Below are 19654 nucleotides of genomic sequence, written 5' to 3'. Positions count from 1 at the left end.
CATCACCACTGAGATGCCAACCCAGCTCATGCCCTGGCAGAGAGGGGTATCAGAGGGACCAGGCTTGTGCTGGCACCAGGCAGGGCCCATGAGGGATGTCTCTCCAGAACCCTTGGCCCCATCTCCCTCCTGGTCAGGGCCAGCTCAATTCCCACATGCAGCCCAATGTCCGCCATGTGTTCAGGGTCCACTGGCCACGTGGTCACTCAGTAGCCTGAGTCCCTTTAGTCGCTGGTGGCCTCTAGGCTGAGATTCCCTGCTGGTCACCTGGGACCTTTTGAGTTAGAAAGGACTCCTGTCTTTAGCAGGACTGAAAAGCACAATGTTTTTCACCAATCAACACACGCACTGATTGAGCACCTACTAAGTGCCAGACACTGGGGTTGTACGGTGGACATAAGATAGGTGTAACAGTGAGGAGCCAAATCTGACTACATGTTGGATCTGTTTCTTTTACTTTAACCTTTGCTTTCTGTTGCTTTTGTTCACTAAAACGATACTGTCTATACACAATGGCCTGCCTCAGGGAACCCTGCCTCTCTGCCTGAACGTTAAACGAAAGTGCCTTTATTTAGGGAAACATTCTGACCCTGTCAGGATGTTTGCAAGAAAGAAGATGGCTGGCTTCTTTGGATGGCTGCAAGAAAGAAGAAATTGGACTTCCCTGGTGGCACAGTGGTTAAGAATCCACCTGCCAATGCAGGAGACATGGGTTCGAGCCCTGGTCCAGGAAGATCCCACATGCCACGGAGCAACTAAGCCCGTGTACCACAACTACTGAGCCTGTGTTCTAGAGCCTGCAAGCCACAACTACTGAGCCCACGTGCCACAACTACTGAATCCCGTGCACCTAGAGCCCATGCTCCACACAAGAGAAGCCACCGCAATGAGAAACCCGTGCACCACAACGAAGAGTAGCCCCTGTTCGCCGCAACTAGAGAAAGCCTGCACGCAGCAACGAAGACCCAAGGCAGCCAAAAACGAACGAATGAATGAAAATAAACAATAAATAAATAATAAGTTTATTTTTAAAAAAAAGAAAGAAGAAATTATCACATCCCCTCCCGAAGGCTGGCCATTCCAGGGGACAGTTGCCAATCTTATGGCCTTTTTACCTTACTTCCTCATCTCCTCTCCCATCTCTCTTCTGTAAAAGAAATTGGCATCCAAACCAAGACAAGATGGTTAGTTTTGAGACTTCAGTCGGCCGTCTTCTCGGTCTGCCGGCTTTGCGAATAAAGCCCTATCCCTTGCCTCGATACCTCGCCTCTGATTTATTGGCCCATCACGCAGCAAGCAGAGCGCACGTGGACTCGGTAACACAGGTTCTATCATCTGAGCGCGGGTGGAACTGACAGTGTTGACTTTCATCTGAATCTTTTCTCTCCCTTCCCACCTTCACATGATTCCACCTGAGGGGCCTAGATCTCTTTATCCCTGTGGGAAGTCCACAGGGATAAAGCATTTGTGTTTATTTTTTTTGCTGGTTACACTCTGTAGAAGTGCTATTACATGTGACTCTAGAACGAGTCATTTGTTTCCTAGATGTGAAGATCCCGCTCTGCTCACGGGAGCATCCTTGTCCCCTAGGGGAGAAGGTAGCAGGGAGGGAGGAAGAAGGAACAAGGGCAACCTTATTTCTTTTACTCTAAAAGTAGCAGGTAGGAATGTCATCGCACACATTCAGGTGGTAGGAAAACCCATATGAAGTATTTGTTTGAAGGTAATCAGAATCTGAGTCTACACACTCATCCTGTTGGATGGACCAAAAACATGATCCCTGTCATGACTGCAAGCTCCTGCCTGTGCAGATGAAACTGGAATCAGGGAGGCCCATGTGGTCTGGACAAATGGAGAAGCGTCTCTGCTCTTTAGGCCATCACGGTTGCTGCTGCATCCATACAGTCCAAGACGACCTAGACTTTTCAGACTTAGGAAGGAAAGGCTTGGAGGCCACCATGTAGAGTATGTGATTTTTTGCTGAGCAAGGATCTCCCTGTGCTGGGCTCACCTCGCCAGACACTCCTAGCAGCCATCTACCCAAGGTCTTGCACTGCTATGCAGCACTGCCTGGGAGCTGAGTGTGAGTTCCAGCTCTGTGCAGGTGCCATCCTGCCCCAAAAACACACCATGCTCCTCTGCGCCATGGGGTCAATACCCTGGGATCACATAACCCTCAAAAGCACGCCGTTTCCCATTTTTGTGCACAAAGCATGCAGCAGCGTAATCTCCTAATGACCTGGGCACTTTTACAAAGGAAGAGCAGTGGTGTCACACAGCTTCTGATTTAGAGCTGAAAAAAACCCTAAGACATACTAAGGACCTGGCTCCTTGATTGAAAAAGACAAAAAGGAAAATATAGAAACAAAAAAACACAGCATTTTAAAAAGTTGCCCAGCCACATACATGTGCAGCTCAAGTATTACATTTATTTTGAGGAAATGGTTTTATGATTTAAAACAGGTTTAAGAATCTTTGTTGCAGACCCTCATTCTCCTTTCAGAGATGAGGGAGACAAAGTCCCAGGAGGGGGTAGTGACCGACTGGAGGCACCATAGGGTTAGGACAGAGCCTGGACTGAGCCAGACTCCCTGACAGCCAAGCCAGCAAGAGGCCTTCCATGTTTTCTAACCCCTGCCCTTGTGATGACTTCCTGGCATCCCTGGACAAGACATGAGCCTCTGCTCAGACACTTACCTCCCCAGAGAGCAAGCCTCTGGGCCCCCGTGGCAGCCATTCTCTGACAAGTATTCAAAACACCTTCCTGGTGAGCTGGTCTGTCTGCTCATGGGCACACTTGGATGGAGGCAGGTAAGTACGTGAAACATGCTGATTCCTTCAAATCTTCTTGTCCTTAGAAGTATCCTCTGTCCCCCACCTTCAAGGAAAAAATTCTTGCCTTGCTTAAGCAAGATCTCTGTAATGGAAATAAAAAATGAAATGCAGTAAAACATCTCCGCAATGACCTCTAACGAAATGCCTCTACTCACCAAGACCCTCTCCCATCACCCCTCCTGCCCTCCAGACCCACAAGAAGACTCAGGTCCCAGTGTGATTGGAGAGAGAACTGCCAAGCCAGTTCTGGGGCGAGAGACCTAAAGGGATGCAAGTTCTTGCTAATTTCTCTTGGGAATGTGCATTGGAACAGGGATGGCTCTGCCTTCCCTGACCATGACCATACTTCTGCCAATAGCACTCACTGTGGACTTGCAGAACTTCCAGGGTTTATTTCCTGTCTTGGTATCCCACACAATACCCTTTTGGCCAACAAACACATTTCACTATGAAAAAAATTCAACAAAAGTTTCCTTACTTTCCAGAGGCATATTGCTAGACTACATTTCTTATTCAGAGTCAAGAGGCTCAATGAACCTGTGTTAATCAAGTAAGACAAAGAAAATCACATCTAAGCATGTAATAGTCAAATTAATGAAAATCAAAGATAAAGAGAAAACAGTTGACCATAGGCAGAGGGGAAAAGAACTTACATTACTTTAGGGGAAACAAGAATCACAACAAGCTTCTTGTCAGAAATAATGGAAGTCAGAAGGCAGGGAAATAACATTTTTAAATGATTGAAAGAAAAAAAATAGCAACCTATTTTTGGAATTCAACCTAGAATTCTATGTCCAGTGAAAATATTGTTCAAAAATGAAGACAAAATAAAGACATTTTCAGAAAAACAAAGGTAAGAGAATTTGTTGCCATCAGACCTGCACTGTAAGAAATACTAAAAGAAGTCTTCAAGCTGAAGGGAGATGATTCCCCCATTTGCAAGCAGGAAGGGAAAAACAAAAATAAAAGTGTAAAATGTGGACTCAAGATGGTGAAGTAGGAAGACCCCGAGCTCACCTGCCCCCAAGAACACATCAAAACTACAACTACATATAGAGCAACTCTTGCTGAGAATAACTGGAAGACTAGCAGAATAGCTCTTCTACAACCAAGGCTATTAAAGCACACATACACACACACAGGGAGTCTGGGAAGAGGAGGGGATGATATCTAGGCAAGACCATTATCCCTAGTGATGACCCATAAAATGAGGGGATGTCACAGACTCAGGGATCCTCACTGTGAAGAAGGGGGTTTGAGCTTCATATTAGGCACCCCAGCCCTGGGGTCTGACACTGAAAAGGTGAGACCCATTAGCTGGTTTAAAAATCATTGGGCTTACTGGAGGGCTCTCCCTAGACTCCACTCTTGAAGAGTGCACAGACTTGCTCCCAGTCCCCACACCAAGGTAGCATACTGAAAACTGCCCATGTTTTTTTCTTTTTTTTAAGAAAAAAGGGAGAGAACCCAAATAAGTAAAATAAGAAATGAAATAGGTGAAGCTACAATTGATACCACAGAAATACAAACAATCATAAGAGAATACTGCAAAAAAGTTATATGCCAACAAATGGGACAACCTAGAATAAATGGATGAATTCCTAGAGACATACAATCTTCCAAGACTGAATCAGGAAGAAATAGATCATCTGAACAGCTGATAACTAGAATTGAAATTGATTCAGAAATCAAAAATCTCCCAGTAAACAAAAGTCCAGAACCAGACAGCTTGACAAAGGAATTCTACCAAACATTTAAAGAGTTAACACCTATCCTCCTCAACTATTCCAAAATAATGAAGAGGGAACACTCACAAACATTCCATGAGGATAACATTACTCTGATACTGAAACCAGACAAATACGAAAGAAGAAAGAAAGAAAGAAAGAAAAAGAGAGAGAGAGAGGGAAAGAAAGAGAAAGAAAGAGAGAGAGGGAAAAAAAGAAAGAAAGAAAGAGAGAAAGAAAGAAAGAGGGAAAGAAAGAAAGAGAGAGAGGGAAAGAAAGAGAAAGAAAGAAAGAAAGAGAGGGAAAGAAAGAAAGAAGAAAGAGAGAGAGAAGGAAGGGAGAGACGGAGGGAGGGAGGGAAGGAGGAAGGAAGGAAGGAAGGAAGGAAGGAAGGAAGGAAGGAAGGAAGGAAGGAAGGAAGGAAGGAATGAAATACAAAAAAAGAAAATCCCTGACCTACATAGATGCAAAAATCCTCAATAAAATATTAACAAACCAACTTCAACAATACATTAAAAGGATCATACACCAAGATCAAGTGGGATTTATTCAAGGGACAGATGGATGGTTCCTTATCTGCAAATCAATCAACCCTACACCACATTAACAAAACAAAGAATAAAAATCATATGATCATCTCAATAGATACAGATAAAGCATTTGACAAAATTCAACATCGATTCATGATAAAAACTTTCAACAAAGTTGGTATAGAGCGAACATGTCTCAACATAATAAAGGCCATTTATGACAAACCCACAGCTAACATCATATTCAACGATGAAAAGCTGAAAGCTTTTCCTCTAAGGTTAGGAACAAGACAAAAAGGCCCACACTCACAATTTCTATTTAACATAGTATTGGAAATCCTAGCCACAACAATCAGACAAGAAAAAGAAATAAAAGCATCCAAATAGGAATGAAAGAAGTAAAATTGTCACTATTTGCAGATGACATGATATTATATATAGAAAACTCAAACGACTCCACCAAAAAAAAAAATATATTAGAAGAAATAAATGAATTCAGTAAAGTTGCAGGATATAAGATGAATATATGGAAATCTGTTGTTTTTTTATATACTAGTAATGAACTCCCAGAAATAGAAAGAAAAAAATCCCAATTACAACCCATCAAAATAAATAAAATACCTATGAATAAATTTATTCAAAAAGGTGAAAGATCTATACTCTAAAAACTATAAAACATTGATTGAAAGAAGTTGAACAAATAAATGGAAAGATATCACATGTTCAGGGATTGAAAGAATTAATATTATTAACATGAGATATGACCCAAAACAACCTACAGATTTAATGCAATCCCTATAAAAATACCCATGCCATTTTTCAGAGCTAGAACAAATGATCCTAAAATTCATATGCAAAAACAAAGGACCCCAAATAGCCAAAGAAATGCTGAGGAAAAAGAACAAAGCTAGAGGTATCATCCTCCCTGACTTCATACGGTACCATAAAGCTACCATAATCAAAACAGTATGAATTTGGCACAAAAACAGACACAAAGATTAATGGAACAGAATAGAGAGCCCAGAAATGAACACATGTACATAAGTCAATAAATATACCACAAAGAAGGCAAGATAATACAATGGAGAAAAGTCTCTTCAATAAGTGGTGTCAGGAAAACTGGACAGCTACATGTGAAAGAGTAAAATTAGAACATTTTCTCACACCATATACAAAAATAAACTCAAAATTTATTAAAGACCTTAAACCATTAAATTCTCAGAAGAAAACATAGGCGGTGCACTCTTTGGCATAGGTCTCAGCAATATATTGGGGTTTTTTGGATATTTCTCCTCAGGCAAGGGAAACAAAAGCAAAAAGAAACAAATGGGACCTAATTAAACTTAAAAGCTTTTGCACAGCAAAGGAAACCATCAACAAAACCAAAAGGCAACCTACTGAATAAGAGAAACTATTTACAAGTGATATGTCTGATAAGCAATTAATATCTAAAATATATAAAGAACTCACACAACTCATTATAAAAAAAAAAAAAACCAATTGAAAAATAGGCAGGGTGCAGGGAACTATACTCAGTATCCTGTGAAAAATCATAATGGAAAAGAATATGAAAAGAATATATATATATGTATAACTGAATCACTTTGATGTGCAGCAGAAATTAACACAACATTGTAAATCAACTATACTTCAATTAAAAAAATGTTTTTAATGGGCAGTCATCTGAATAGACATTTTTCTAAAGAAGACATGCAAATGGCCAACAGATACATGAAAAGATGTTCAACATCACTAATCATCAGGTAAATGCAAATCAAAATCACAGTGAGATATCACCTCACACTTCTCAGAATGGTTATTGTCAAAAAGACAAGAAATAACAAATGCTAGCAAGGATGTGTTGAAAAGAAAAAACTGGTATCCTGTTGGTGGGAATATAAATTGGTATAGCCACTATAGAAAACAGTACTGAGGTTCCTCAAATACTTAAAAATAGAACTACCATGTGATTCAGCAATTCCACTCCTGCGTATATATCTGAAGAAAACAAAAAAACTAGTTCAAAAAGTTATACCAATGTTCACAGAAGCCAATTTATGGAATCAATCTCAGTGTCCATCAACAGATGAATGCATAGAGAAGATGTGGCATATATATATGCACAATAGAATATACTCAGCCATAAAATAAACAATGAAATTTACCATTTGCAACAACATGGATGGACATGGAGGGTATTATGTTTAGTGAAATAAATCAGATAAAGATAAATACTGTACATTTTCACTTACACGTGGAATCTAAAATATAAAACAAATGAACGAATGTAATAAAACACAAACAGGCTCATAGATACAGAGAAAAAAGCTAGTGGTTACCAGAGGGGAGAGGGTAATGGGAGAAAGAAGATAGAGGAAGGAGACTAAGAGGTACAAACCACTAGGTATAAAATAAATAAGATACAAGGATGTAATGTACAACACAGGGAATACAGCCAATATTTTATAATAACTTTATAGTCAGTATAAACTGTAAAAATATGGACACCTGAAAGTAATATAATATTGTAAATCAACTATACTCTAATTTTTAAAAAGTGACCAAGTGGAAAAGTATTTATATCAATTTCTTACATGGATTATTGACTTTAAGGCAAAAAATGCTTTAGTATTTACGGCATATAGTGGTGAAATGTATGACAAAAAGAACTCAAAGGGTGAGAAGGAAGACAAATGAAAATATATCATTACAATGTTCACATATGAAGTGGTATAGCATGAATTCAAGGTTGCCTGTAATATGTGAAGGAGGCATATTGTAATCTTAGAGTAATAGCTAAAATAATATATAGATATATAACTAAAAGCCAATAAAGAAGACAAAATGAGATACAACAAAATATAGCAGGAAAAGTAGGGCAAAAGAACAAAGAATAAACCACATTAATAGAAATCAAATAGCAATACGATATTCTTCAATCCAACCCTATCAGTAGCTGCATTAAATGTAACTAGATTAAGTACTCCAAAGGACACAGATTGTTAGTCTGGATAAAAATGCAAGACTCAACCTTGTGCTGTTTAATGAGAAACATCTTAAATATAAAGACATGGATAGGAGGAAAGTAAACTTATTGGGGGAAAAGAGATGTATCTTGCAACACCAATTAAAAAAAAGCCTTACCCATGGTATATGCTGTTTAACTTTAGAACTTTTGGCCATCTGAGAGATGAGATAGAGTAGAATAATTATTTTCTTTTTTCCTTTTCTTATTTCTATTTATCTGAATAAGAGTGAAGTTGAGACTCTTTATTATTTTTTACATTTATTTTACTGTGAACGCTCAGGTCTTTCGCCCATTCTATCAGGTTTTTGGTCTGTTTCTTCTGGATTTAGAGATCTTTGAATATTAGATTAGCTCCTTAATTGTGACAAAGGTTGCAATAATTCTTTACAAGTTTGCTGCATGTAATTTGAATTTTCTTACACTCTTCTTTGATATACAAACTTTAAAATTTAGTTTTTCAAATCATAATTTATTTATCAGTCTTTCTTTTAAAGTGTATGAATTTAGAGTCATTGCTAGAAAGGCTTTCTCCACTCTCACTTTCTAAAGGACTTTACCCATGTTTATTTCCAGGCAATATATGGTTTTATTTTGTGTATTTCAGTATACAAATATCTTACCTATTTGGACTTTATTCTGGTGGTTTCTGTAGGATACTGCTCCAACGTAATCTCTTAACAAATGACTATCCAGTTGTTCCTAAATCATTTATTAAAAGTCCATCTTTTCCCTTATGATTTGAATTGCTACTTTATTATAAACTTCATTTCCATATATACCTGTGAATGTTTCTGAATTTTTCCATTGTGTTTCACTAGACTCTCTCTCTGTTCATGATACAATACCACACTGTTTTTCGGAAAGAACTTTTATAGGCGTTCTTAAGATCTGATAGGCTAACCCTCTGCCGTACTATTCCTTTTTCTTTTTAACAATTCCCCTAGTGATCCTTTCATGCTTATTTTCTACACAAATTTTAGAAACAATCTAGACTTTGTGTAACACCAAGTGAAAAAATTGGGTGGGTTTTTAAAAATCACATCATATATATTATTTTTATAATCACATTTATATATTAGCTTTGGGAGAATCAGTACCTTTTGGGTGTAGATCTGTCATATGTGAGAACTAAGAATATCTTGCTGTTTCTAAAGTCTGTTTTTGTGTTTTTCAGAAGTTCTTTAACATTTTGCACAAATAGGTTTTTCACAATTCTGGTTCAGGTTTTCCTAAGCCCCTCATCTTTTTTTGCTGCTACTATAACAGATGTTCTTCCCAATTATATCTTCAAAGTGTTTATTATTTGTATATATGAAAGGTACAGATTTCCTTTTAATTTTGAAATAATCTCCAGCTTATAGAAAAGTTGCCATTGCAATACAAAAACTTTTGTCTTCCAGACTCATTTGCGAGTAAAGTTACTGACATGGTGCTCCATCAACTTCTCAAATACCTTATAGAGTGTAATCCCTACAAACAAGGACACTCTTGCATAACCACAGTCCTACGATCAAACCCAGGGGATTAACCTTGACGCCACCAATACCATCTAATCCTCAGACAGTGAGAAACCTGGCTCATTAGCTTAATATGTTGACTTATTTGATTAATCCCCACGGAGATTTATATAACAGATCTCTCACTCATCTTCTCCAAGTGCCTCCCCTGCTCCCCCCACCCAGGCTCTGGCAATCCACATCAGGCAGCCCCTTCATACCCATGCCCACCTCACCCTATTTATCCTGCTCTGACACATCCCGCCAGACTCCCCCCTCTCCACCGCCCCGACTCCATGAAGGCCTTTAAATCTCCCTTGAGCTCCGATACCACCTAATAGCCAGTCCCTGTTTAAACACCCTCTTCAACAGACTTGGGCATCCACTCCCTGCCTCACGTGTATTCTAATTACTCATCCAGGCTGCCCAGTGCAGGGTGTCCGAGCCCACGTAGGGAGTGTGTCCACACAGGAGAGACGCCTGGAGCGGGCACATTCCCACCCCATGCAGGCCTGGCTTGGACACCACGCTCTCATCTACCGTGGCTCCCTACTGAGAGTGTGCTTTGTTTCTTTAAGGTTTTGTTGCTTTTTAAGAGACTTGGGATCACGATATGTAGAACCAACAATGTTTTCCATTCCATGACTCTCTCCTTCTTTTCCATTATGGAGACATGATCAGGATAATTTGTTTAGCAAATGGTACAGAGACACCAGAATGCAATTCTCTGGATAGTGGTGTGGGTACTCTGCTTTGGCTCCCTGGCACCCATTCTCACTTCACATGGTATCAGTAATTCATTAAAAAGAGTAGCTCTGGGGACAGGCAAACTTCTTCCATTCTCAGTGCACGTGGGTTGGACAGAGCAGACCTCAACCTATCCAAAGGCACTGACCTAGGCTTAGACGGATCAGTGGTTTCAATGGCTCTGACTAACTCTCCAGACCCCTAAAGCAGTGCGGCAGATTCTGCTTTGCTACGACTACCGTTGTGTATCTCCCATCCCACGCGTTCTCCTTACATGACGGCAACACTCCTCCTGCTGGGAGGTGGGGTCTACGACCCTTCCTTTTTAATCTGGTGGGGGCTCTTGATCGCTTCAGTTAGTGGAATAGGGTAGAATAGATGCTTCTGCCTGGCTCATTCTTTTTTTAGCAGATGCTCATTCTGGGGAAGCCCACCACTGTGTTGTGAGGGAGCCAAACAATCCCATGAACTGAGACTACTTGAGGGGACCTTGTGAAGGGAAACCAACGGGCCCAGTGAACAGCAAGCACTAACCACTGGGTAGGTGTGAGTGAGCCTTCAGATGATTCAGTTTCCAGGATTCAAGCCTCCCTGACACCAAGGGGAACAGAGGGATGCTATCCACACTGTACCCTGACCAAAATGCAGATTCGTGGGTAAAAGCAATGTCGCTGCTGTTCTTAAACCACTCAGTTCTTTATAACTGGAATAAGCCCTCTTCAGCATCACTCTCACACCATTCTGTCCATCCCATACCAAGGATCTCACCATCCTTGTCTGATCATGACGGCTTGTCTCCTCCACCAGAAGCAAGAGATGTTATCTCCAATGTTTCCCACAGTCTCACACAAAAAGAGGCCTCAATACACAGTCACCCTGGTGATCTAAAGAGAACCACGAGAATTAAGATATTCTTGAATCTATCATCCTGAGAGCCAGGCTGCTAGGGCTCAGGGACCTGCTACTGGCTGATACAACATCTCCAACTACCCCTACTTGGAGCTGCCTTTCTTGTTTTCTGCTGCTGTGGTGGCGCTGAGCCGAGAGCTACGGGTCCTTCCGTGGTGACCGGTAGTTCATGCTCCACTCAGACCCCAGGACTTGATCAGACAGAGCTGTGAGACTTTCAGAGAAACCTCACTTGATAAAGGTCACAACACCAGAGGGGACCCCCAGGGTTAAAGGACCAGAAGGAAGCAGCGGCGACTCAGATCTGGGCAGCCTTCCTGGAGAGATGCTCCTGCTGGCCCTTCTTCTGTCCCCCAGTGGGGAGGCAGGTAAGTGACCGTCCCCACCGTCAGAGGTCCAGTCCCATCCTGCACTGGAGAAACCCTGCTCAGGTGCTACACTCATACATATCCTGGCTCTGGTCCATCTCCAGGAACTTTCTGAACTCTGGTCAAATTCCCTCAAAGACCAGCAAATCTGCTCCCATCCCCCCTCTCCAGGCCTTGGCTCCATGAGCACAGCGGGCAGACTGCAATCTCTCTTTCAGGCAAAATCATCAGGGCCATGAGGCCAAGCCTCACTCTCGTCCCTACATGGCGTTTCTTGAGTACCATGCTTCAGAGAAAAGTTTCATCTGTGGGGGGTCTCCTTGTGCATGAGGACTTCATGCTGACAGCAGCTCACTGCTGGGGAAGGTGAGGAGCAACACCTGGGCCCCCACCCCTCTGTAGACCCCTCACAGGGTTCTCAGGGGCTGCAGACCTGGGCCACCAAGTAACGTAGGAGAGCTCTTCAGAGGACAGGTGAGCTTTGGGGAGAGAGGAACAGGTCAATGCGAGTGGCCCGTGGAGAGAAGGGACTGATCAAAGGTGGGATGGAAGGAAGCTGAGGTTGCACCCTGGAGTCCAGAGTGCAGATGTGAGAAATTCCTGGTTTTCCTTAGAGACGGTCAAGCTCTGTGCAGGACTGAACACCCTAAGTGGACTCCAGGAACTTGCACCCAGCCCGGGCTGCCAGGAAGCAGGCAGCACAGAGAAGCTCAGCCCCAGGTCCCACACCTAGAACTTTCTCCCCTCCAGTCCCACCCTGTCCCAAGCTGTGCTCTTTCCTCACGGCTCCTGGTCTGTATTTCCTGCGACTCCACCTCCCTCTCTGCTCTCGGGGCAGCTCAATCAACGTCACCCCGAGGGACCACAACATCTACCAGCAGGAGAGGACCCAGCAGGTCATCCTAGTGAGAAGAGCCATCCCCCACCCAGGCTATGATCATAATAAGTGGGTCAATGCTATCATGTGACTGCAGGTAGGGCACGTAGCCACACTGGTTCTTGCACACTTTCATACCTGGGTTTTGAATCCCCCATGACCTCATTCCTGTCCCTCCTTCCGGTATGACCCCTTCAGTTGTCCCAGGGCAGTGAGGAAGGCAACCCCATAACTGTCCCTGAGGCCTCTGTGGGCCAAAAGTAGGTTAGAATGCCTTTCCTCTGCCTTCAGCTGAGGAGGAAGGCCTACCTGACCGCCGCTGTGAGCCCCATCAGGCTGCCCTGGAGGAGGGAGCTGGTGAAGCCAGGGATGGTGTGCAGTGTGGCCGGCTGGGGGCACCTGGGCATGAACAATCCCATGGCAGAGAAACTGCAGGCGGTAGACCTTGAAGTCCAAAGGGATGAGGAATGCATCTCTTGCTACAAAGATTACAACACCACTACCCAGATATGTAGGGAACCCAAGAAAGAGGAAGGGTTCTTTTTTGGTGAGATCCCCAGCGTTAGCCATGCAAAGCCCTGGGCACAGCCAAGCTGTGAGGGTCCAGGGCAGTGGGAACTAATCATATCCCTGTGTCCCCAGCCTTTTCTCCTATCCAGTCTCTGTCCTGTTTCCCTGGGGGCATGGAGACTGTCCCACCACCACATATGGGCAGAGGCTTCCTTGGGGAGGAGGAGGGGAGATTGTCAAGGCCAGGCTGAATCCTCAGGACCAACAGTCCCTGATATCAGCCAGGGCCCCCAACAGAGACCATCCACCCTGGGGCAGCACAGAGGACCACACCTGAAGAAGATCCGGCTCAGCCCCTCCTCTCTCTGCCCACAGGGCGCCTCTGGGGGCCCCCTTGTGTGTAACGGCATGGCCCAGGGCATCGTCTCCTTTGGAGAAGAGAATGGGACACCTCCAAATGTCTACACCAGAGTCTCGAGCCTTCTGTACTGGATCCAAAAAACAATGAGCTACTATAAACTGCAGGGACCAGACTAACGTGCCCCTGGGATGGATCCCTCCATCTCCTCTGGGATAGAGGTCAGAATGGCACTGGGCCAAAAGGGGGTGAAGGGGGGACTGCCTGGAACTTAATAAACTTTCATCTCTTGAGCAGAAATCATTGATTCCTATTTTATTCATTCAAGCACATTCGTTAGGCACCTACTGTGTCTGGCAACCATCCGTTCACATTTCTGATCTGTTATGGGCTTCCCCCTCCAACACACCACCCACCCTTCCAACTCTAGAATAAAAATTCCTGCTGCACTGACAGCCAGCTCCCTCCAGTCCCTCGTCCCCAGTGCCAGCTCCCCCTGCCAGGCTGACCATGGGCTCCATCAGAAAAGGGAGACACCTCCTCAGGAGAACATGACCCTCTTCTCGAGGACCCCCTTATCGCATCCATATGCCCTCCTCCTAACCCACACCCACTCCCCTGCCCCACCCTATCCCAGTGCCAATGTGGCAACATAGGAGAATCCAGATTTGGAAGGAGGACCACCTGAGAAGCTCTGAGGTTGAGGGGGGCCCTTCTCAACCCCAGAAACAGAAATGTGGGGAGGCTTTAGAAATGTGTAGTGCTCCCCATGCAGAGTTCCCTCTCCACGTCAGAGCAGCCAGAGCTCCGAAGGCTGAGAGAGTTTCAGGAGGGCCTTCGGTATTCCCAGGCCCAGCTCAAGTGCCTGTCGCAGCTCTGTCCTGGAGCCCTGAGCCCAGGACCCTGTGCAACCTCTGGTGTCCTGACGGCACATCCTCCCTCAGCCCAAAGTGACCTTGAAGACGCTCTTCCATCTTTTTTTTTTTTTTTTTTTGCGGTACGCGGGCCTCTCACTGCTGTGGCCTCCCTCGTTGCGGAGCACAGGCTCCGGATGCTCAGGCTCAGCAGCCATGGCTCACGGGCCCAGCCGCTCCGCGGCATGTGGGATCTTCCTGGACCGGGGCACGAACCCATGTTCCCTGCATCGGCAGACGGACTCTCAACCACTGCGCCACCAGGGAAGCCCCTGAATTTTTAATATAAGAACATATTCAGAAAAGCAACCTCATTTTTAAAACATGCAGCTTAGAGATGGTTGGACTGAAGAGAAGAACTTGTTGGCTGAATGTATGCATGGTGAGTGAGCTTCATGTCTGGCAAAATGTGTTTTGGGTATAAAAGTAACATATATTCATCATAGAAACTAACACATTCATCATAGAAAGACAATTAAATACAGAACATATAAGAAAATTAAAATTACCAAGAATTCCACCATCCCAAGATAATCATCATTCATGCTTAAGCATGTTTCCTTCCCCTCTTTTTCTATAAGTCCATAGAATGCTGTTTCTTCAACTGACTTGGGGTTGGGTTGCTGAGAACTCCTCATGCCTTCCCTGCCATCACTCTTCCTTCTGTCCTCATACTGGTGAGAGTGGTGGGATCATCTGCAAATGTCTAGGATTACTATGCCCAGGGCCATCAGAGATGTGGTTCTCTGGACAGAGAATACTTAGTGGGTAGTAATTATTAGGATGACCGGCATCCGTTTCCCCTTCAGTGCACACCAGTAAGCAGCATTTCTATAGAGGAAGCCCCTCCCCACTCACAGGCACCCTGATTTGAGTGGGACAGCCCCCATCTCGGCTCGAGGGGTGCTAAACACCTCAGCACAACCCAATCAGTCACTCACTTCCAATGGACCCAGTGATGGTTTGTTTTGGTCAAGTGAATATCAAGTCCAGGCATTTTGTTCAAGATTGTGGGATAAGAAAAGCTCTCTTGGACTTACCCAGTGGCACAGTGGTTAAGAATCCACCTGCCAATGCAGGGGACACGGGTTCGAGCCCTGGCCCGGGAAGATCCCACATGCCGCAGAGCAACTAAGCCTGTGCACCACAACTACTGAGCCTGCACTCTAGAGCCCATGAGCCACAACTACTGAGCCCACATGCCACACCTACTGAAGCCCACATGCCTACAGCCCGTGCTCTGCAACAAGAGAAGCCACTGCAATGAGAAGCCCGCACACTGCAACAAAGAGTAGCCCCTGCTCACCACAACTAGAGAAAGCCCGGGTGCAGCAATGAAGACCCAACACAGCCAAAAGTAATTAATTAATTTTTTAAAAAACACACACAAAAACAAAAAACCACCAAAAAAATGGAAAAGCTCTCTTTGTTGCAGAACGTTTACATTTAAAGAAGCAATTCTAAACACTTCAAAAATATGAGACTGGGATGGTGGCAACATAAGAAATGGGGTTGCTGCGTGGGGTACTTGGGTGGTCCAGGTCTACCTGCTCCTAAAGCAAGTCCAGCCTCTACCTCACAATGGCACCAAGCAGACCCCCCTCACCACAGTCCTTGCCATCTTATTCTCTACCCACAGATTCTAGGTCTACTCCAGCTGACAGCCAGCCTCTCAGGGGCAGGAGCTGTGTCTCTCGTATTACACAATAGGACCTAGCCTATTGTGTAATTATTCAGGATTTCACCAGAATCAAAAAGGAACCAAGAGTCGAAAAATGAAGATATTCTTGATTCAGTCACTGAGGGGTTTCTGGGACCCAGCCCCTGTGCTGGCTGAACCACAGCCTTCACTTTCTTGTTCTTTCTTCTGGCTTTGTGACTCAGCGGTGGGAGTACAAGTGGGGTGACAGTGTCGTTCTCACTTAACCCACGGCAGAGAACGTGGACGACCACGTGGCATGCTGACACCTGGCTCGGCGGGGGAGCACAAGTCTGGGAGGTCTGTGTGTGAACTGAGCCTGCCCTCCTTCCTTCCCCTGTGTTTTGTGTCTGGAAGGAAGAAACACCAGCAGCTCCAACCTGGGCAGAACTTCGGGGAAGATGCAGCCTCTCCTGCTCCTGATGGCCTTTCTTCTGCCCACCGGGCTGGGACTGGTGAGTGACAATCCCCATTCTTGAGGCCAGAGCCCATCTCACTAAACCTACTGTAGTCCTGACCCTTCTGCCCAGCTCACCTTTCTCAACCCCAGCTCCCATCCCAAACCCAGACTAACAATTTCGATGCTGCATAGACACTCAGTGAGGACGGATGGCAGAAAGGAAGGGTGGGTCTTAGCTTCTCTCTCACCAGCAGGGCAAGTGGGTTGTGTATTTGGCAGAGGATGTGAAGCTGCAAAACACAGGTAATTAAAATCCCTCACTTCACCCCCGGAATAGGCAGCTCAAGTGAATCCACTACAGTATAGGAATTGTCAGTGGACCCAGCTTAAGAACCAACGATATTTCTCAGTACCCTCCGCCCCTCACTCCTGCCCAGGAGAGGAACCCAGGGGGTGATTGATCAGAAGTGCTAGACGACAGCACCCAAAGCTCTCTGGGCGACTCGACTCTGCCCCAGGACGCAAACAGCTCATTTTCTGCCCCATCTCCCCCACCTCCCAGGCCCTCAGCTGCCCCACTGTCTTTGGCAGTGCCCTCCCCCCACCCCTATGGCCTTGAATGCCACCAGCACTATCCCCACCAAACCTCAGCCTAAAGCTAATTGGAGGCCATTCACTCTTGCAGCCAAAAAATCATTTACTGAGATCCTAGGTTGTGTTAGGCCCAAGGACATGAGGATTTTAGAAAATCCAATTCCATAAGCTCATAGGTAATTATTAGAAAATGGCACAAATCAAGATGTTAGCAGAGGATTAGAGGGTCCCGGAGACTCGGCGGGAGTGAGGGCTCATCAGGGAGTCCCGTCCACGATTCTCTGGGCCTCCACCATCGGGAAGGCAGACCCGCCCTCCTCCGCACATGTGCCTGATGCAGGACCTGAAGAACAAGCACTGACCCCTCTCTCAGAGGGAGATTGTGAGGCTTGAGGTTCAGAAAAGGTTATCCTGCTGCAGTGAGAACCTGGAGGACTCTCCCCCGGTGTCTGCAAGGTGCTGTCAACCCACCTGACCGTCACCTCCCTGAGCCTCCATCCTGACCACACCTCTCCCATCACCCCATCTTCCAGCCTTTTCTTACAGAGGAGATCATCGGGGGCCACGAGGCCAAGCCCCACTCCCGTCCCTACATGGTGTTTGTTCAGCTTCTGGATAAGGAGAGTAGGAAGAGGTGCGGCGGTGTCCTCGTGCAAAAGGACTTTGTTCTGACGGCTGCTCACTGCAGAGGAAGGTGAGGGGCAGCAGCCAGCCTACCCCTCCTGAGACCCCGACAGGGACCCCAGCCCCTCCCCAGGGGCTGGGCCCAGGGGAGCCCCTCCCTCACCCTGAGATCGTGGTAACTCAGGACCACAAGACCTCATCAAACAAGCCATCTTAAGAGCCGCACTAGGGTGACGAAAAGCTGAGAAATGGGGCAGGTGAGTTTTGAGGTCAGAGGGTCAGAGGTGACAGCAAGAGGCAAGGTTGAGAAGCGAGGGCCCACACGGGTCAGATGAAGCATCAGTGGAGGATGAAAGAGTGCACAGAGAGTCAAAATCCAAACTCAGAGTAATTTCGCCGTATTGCCTGAGAAAGCTCCCAGGATCCCTGCCCTCATGTCATTGAGAAGCACAGGGCAGAGTCCCCACACTCCTGCTCTGCTCTCTGTGCAGTTTAATCAACGTCATCCTGGGGGCCCACAACATCAAGAAACAGGAGAGGACCCAGCAGATGATCCCAGTGAGACGAGCCGTCCCCCACCCAGACTATGATCCTAAGAGCTACTCCAATGACATCATGTTACTGCAGGCAAGGAAACCTCCCCACTCCTCCGGCCCTCCTGGGGACAGATCGTTTCCCCTCCACTACCACCTGTCCCTTTCCTCCCTCCCATCTGGCTGCCTGATCAGTCCCAGTGGCTCAGGTGAGGGGGGTGGTCAGTGCAGCCTCATCCTGGCACCCAAGCCCAGAGGCCATTGGCTGAGCTGGACTCTTGTCTCTTCCCCTCAGCTGGAGAGAAAGGCCAAGGGGACTGCAGCTGTGAGACCCCTCAGCCTGCCCAGGCACGAGGTCCAGGTGAAGCCAGGAAAGGCGTGCAGTGTGGCCGGCTGGGGGCAGGTGGCCGTGGGCACTCTAACCACCACCCTGCAGGAGGCAGAGCTGACGGTGCAGGAGGATCCAGTGTGCAAATCCCTCTTCCCAGCCTATTACAGCCAGGCCACCCAGATTTGCGTGGGGGACCCGAGGAAGGTGAAGACTGCCTTCAAGGTCAGGTTCCTCGCATCTAAGCACACAGGCCCCGGGGAGAGGATCTTGGGGAGGTCTGGGTAGGGGACGGGCCATAACCTCATCCTCAGCCTGAGAGCTTGGGCAGGCAGGTCCACTAATCCAAAATTTAATTCTCTCCCCTGAGTGGATCAGGGTTGGGGGTGAGGAAGGATCAGTCATCCCGTAGCTGCGTTATCACCAGAGTTTCCATGAGGACTGACAGAAAGGTAGACCTGAGTCGAGCTGCAAAGAACAGTCATAGCCAGGCTGGACCCCAGCAGCGAGGGAGGTGACCAGGCCTCCTCTGGCCCAGATCTTCCTCACAGCCCCTGACAGAGACCACCCAGCCTGGGGTGGCAGGGAAGATAGGACCGGAAGGAGGCCCACTCAGCCCTTCCTTTCTCTACCCACAGGGTGACTCCGGCGGGCCCCTCGTGTGCAAAAACGTGTGCAAAGACGTGATCCAGGGTATTTTCTCCTATGGAAAATCAACCGGGACATCTCCAGGAGTCTTCACCAAGGTCTCACACTTCCTGCCCTGGTTAAAGAGAACAATGAAGCGCCTCGAACAGCAGCTTGAGACTGACCTTTCTCTCTGCTGACCATCATTCTGGGGCAGCAGCAAGAATCCCATAGGGGTTCGCAGTGGGATCACGGGGCCACAATAAATGGATCTGTAGCGTGATTACACCTGAATTCCTATTTATTCATTGAACCGCCTCAATATGCAACCACACTTCTCCAGGATGCCCTCTGCTGTCAGTTCTGGGTATTGCTTCCCCCTCTCTCCCCAGCCCTCACTCCTCCCTAAATCCCATGAGGTCTGTATAGAGTCTCATTGATTTCTCAATCATGCCTCTTTGGTGCTTAGCCTTCTGCCAGGTCTGAGTCTAAAGTGAGATCCATTAAAAACGACAATCTTCTCTCCCTCAAAATGGTCCTCTCTGGGCCT

At 46.1% G+C, this 19654-nt stretch overlaps 2 protein-coding genes across 2 annotated transcripts; both read left to right on the top strand.

Annotated features, from left to right (window-relative positions):
* The first annotated feature begins 6904 nt into the window (after positions 1-6904).
* LOC113622959 (mast cell protease 3-like) lies at positions 6905-13564 on the top strand. The gene is given in 8 exon segments (XM_027111725.1): positions 6905-6913; positions 11598-11644; positions 11859-11949; positions 11951-12006; positions 12479-12614; positions 12809-13029; positions 13031-13064; positions 13403-13564. Coding segments are annotated over 8 exon segments (756 nt in total).
* Positions 13565-16283: 2719 nt separating this feature from the next.
* On the top strand, positions 16284-19387 carry LOC113622633 (granzyme H-like). Its single transcript, XM_027110965.1, has 5 exons — positions 16284-16453; positions 17526-17686; positions 18108-18243; positions 18445-18702; positions 19116-19387. Exons 1-5 carry the CDS (start codon positions 16400-16402, stop codon positions 19302-19304), a joined length of 798 nt encoding a protein of 265 aa, XP_026966766.1. The 5' UTR covers positions 16284-16399; the 3' UTR covers positions 19305-19387.
* The last annotated feature ends 267 nt before the right edge of the window (positions 19388-19654 follow it).

This window comes from Aethalodelphis obliquidens, unplaced genomic scaffold (assembly GCF_003676395.1).
Source record: "Aethalodelphis obliquidens isolate GAN/ISIS:26980383/991018 unplaced genomic scaffold, ASM367639v1 scaffold10, whole genome shotgun sequence".
NCBI classification, from domain to species: domain Eukaryota; kingdom Metazoa; phylum Chordata; class Mammalia; order Artiodactyla; family Delphinidae; genus Aethalodelphis; species Aethalodelphis obliquidens.
This window is presented reverse-complemented; position numbering and strand designations above follow the sequence as displayed.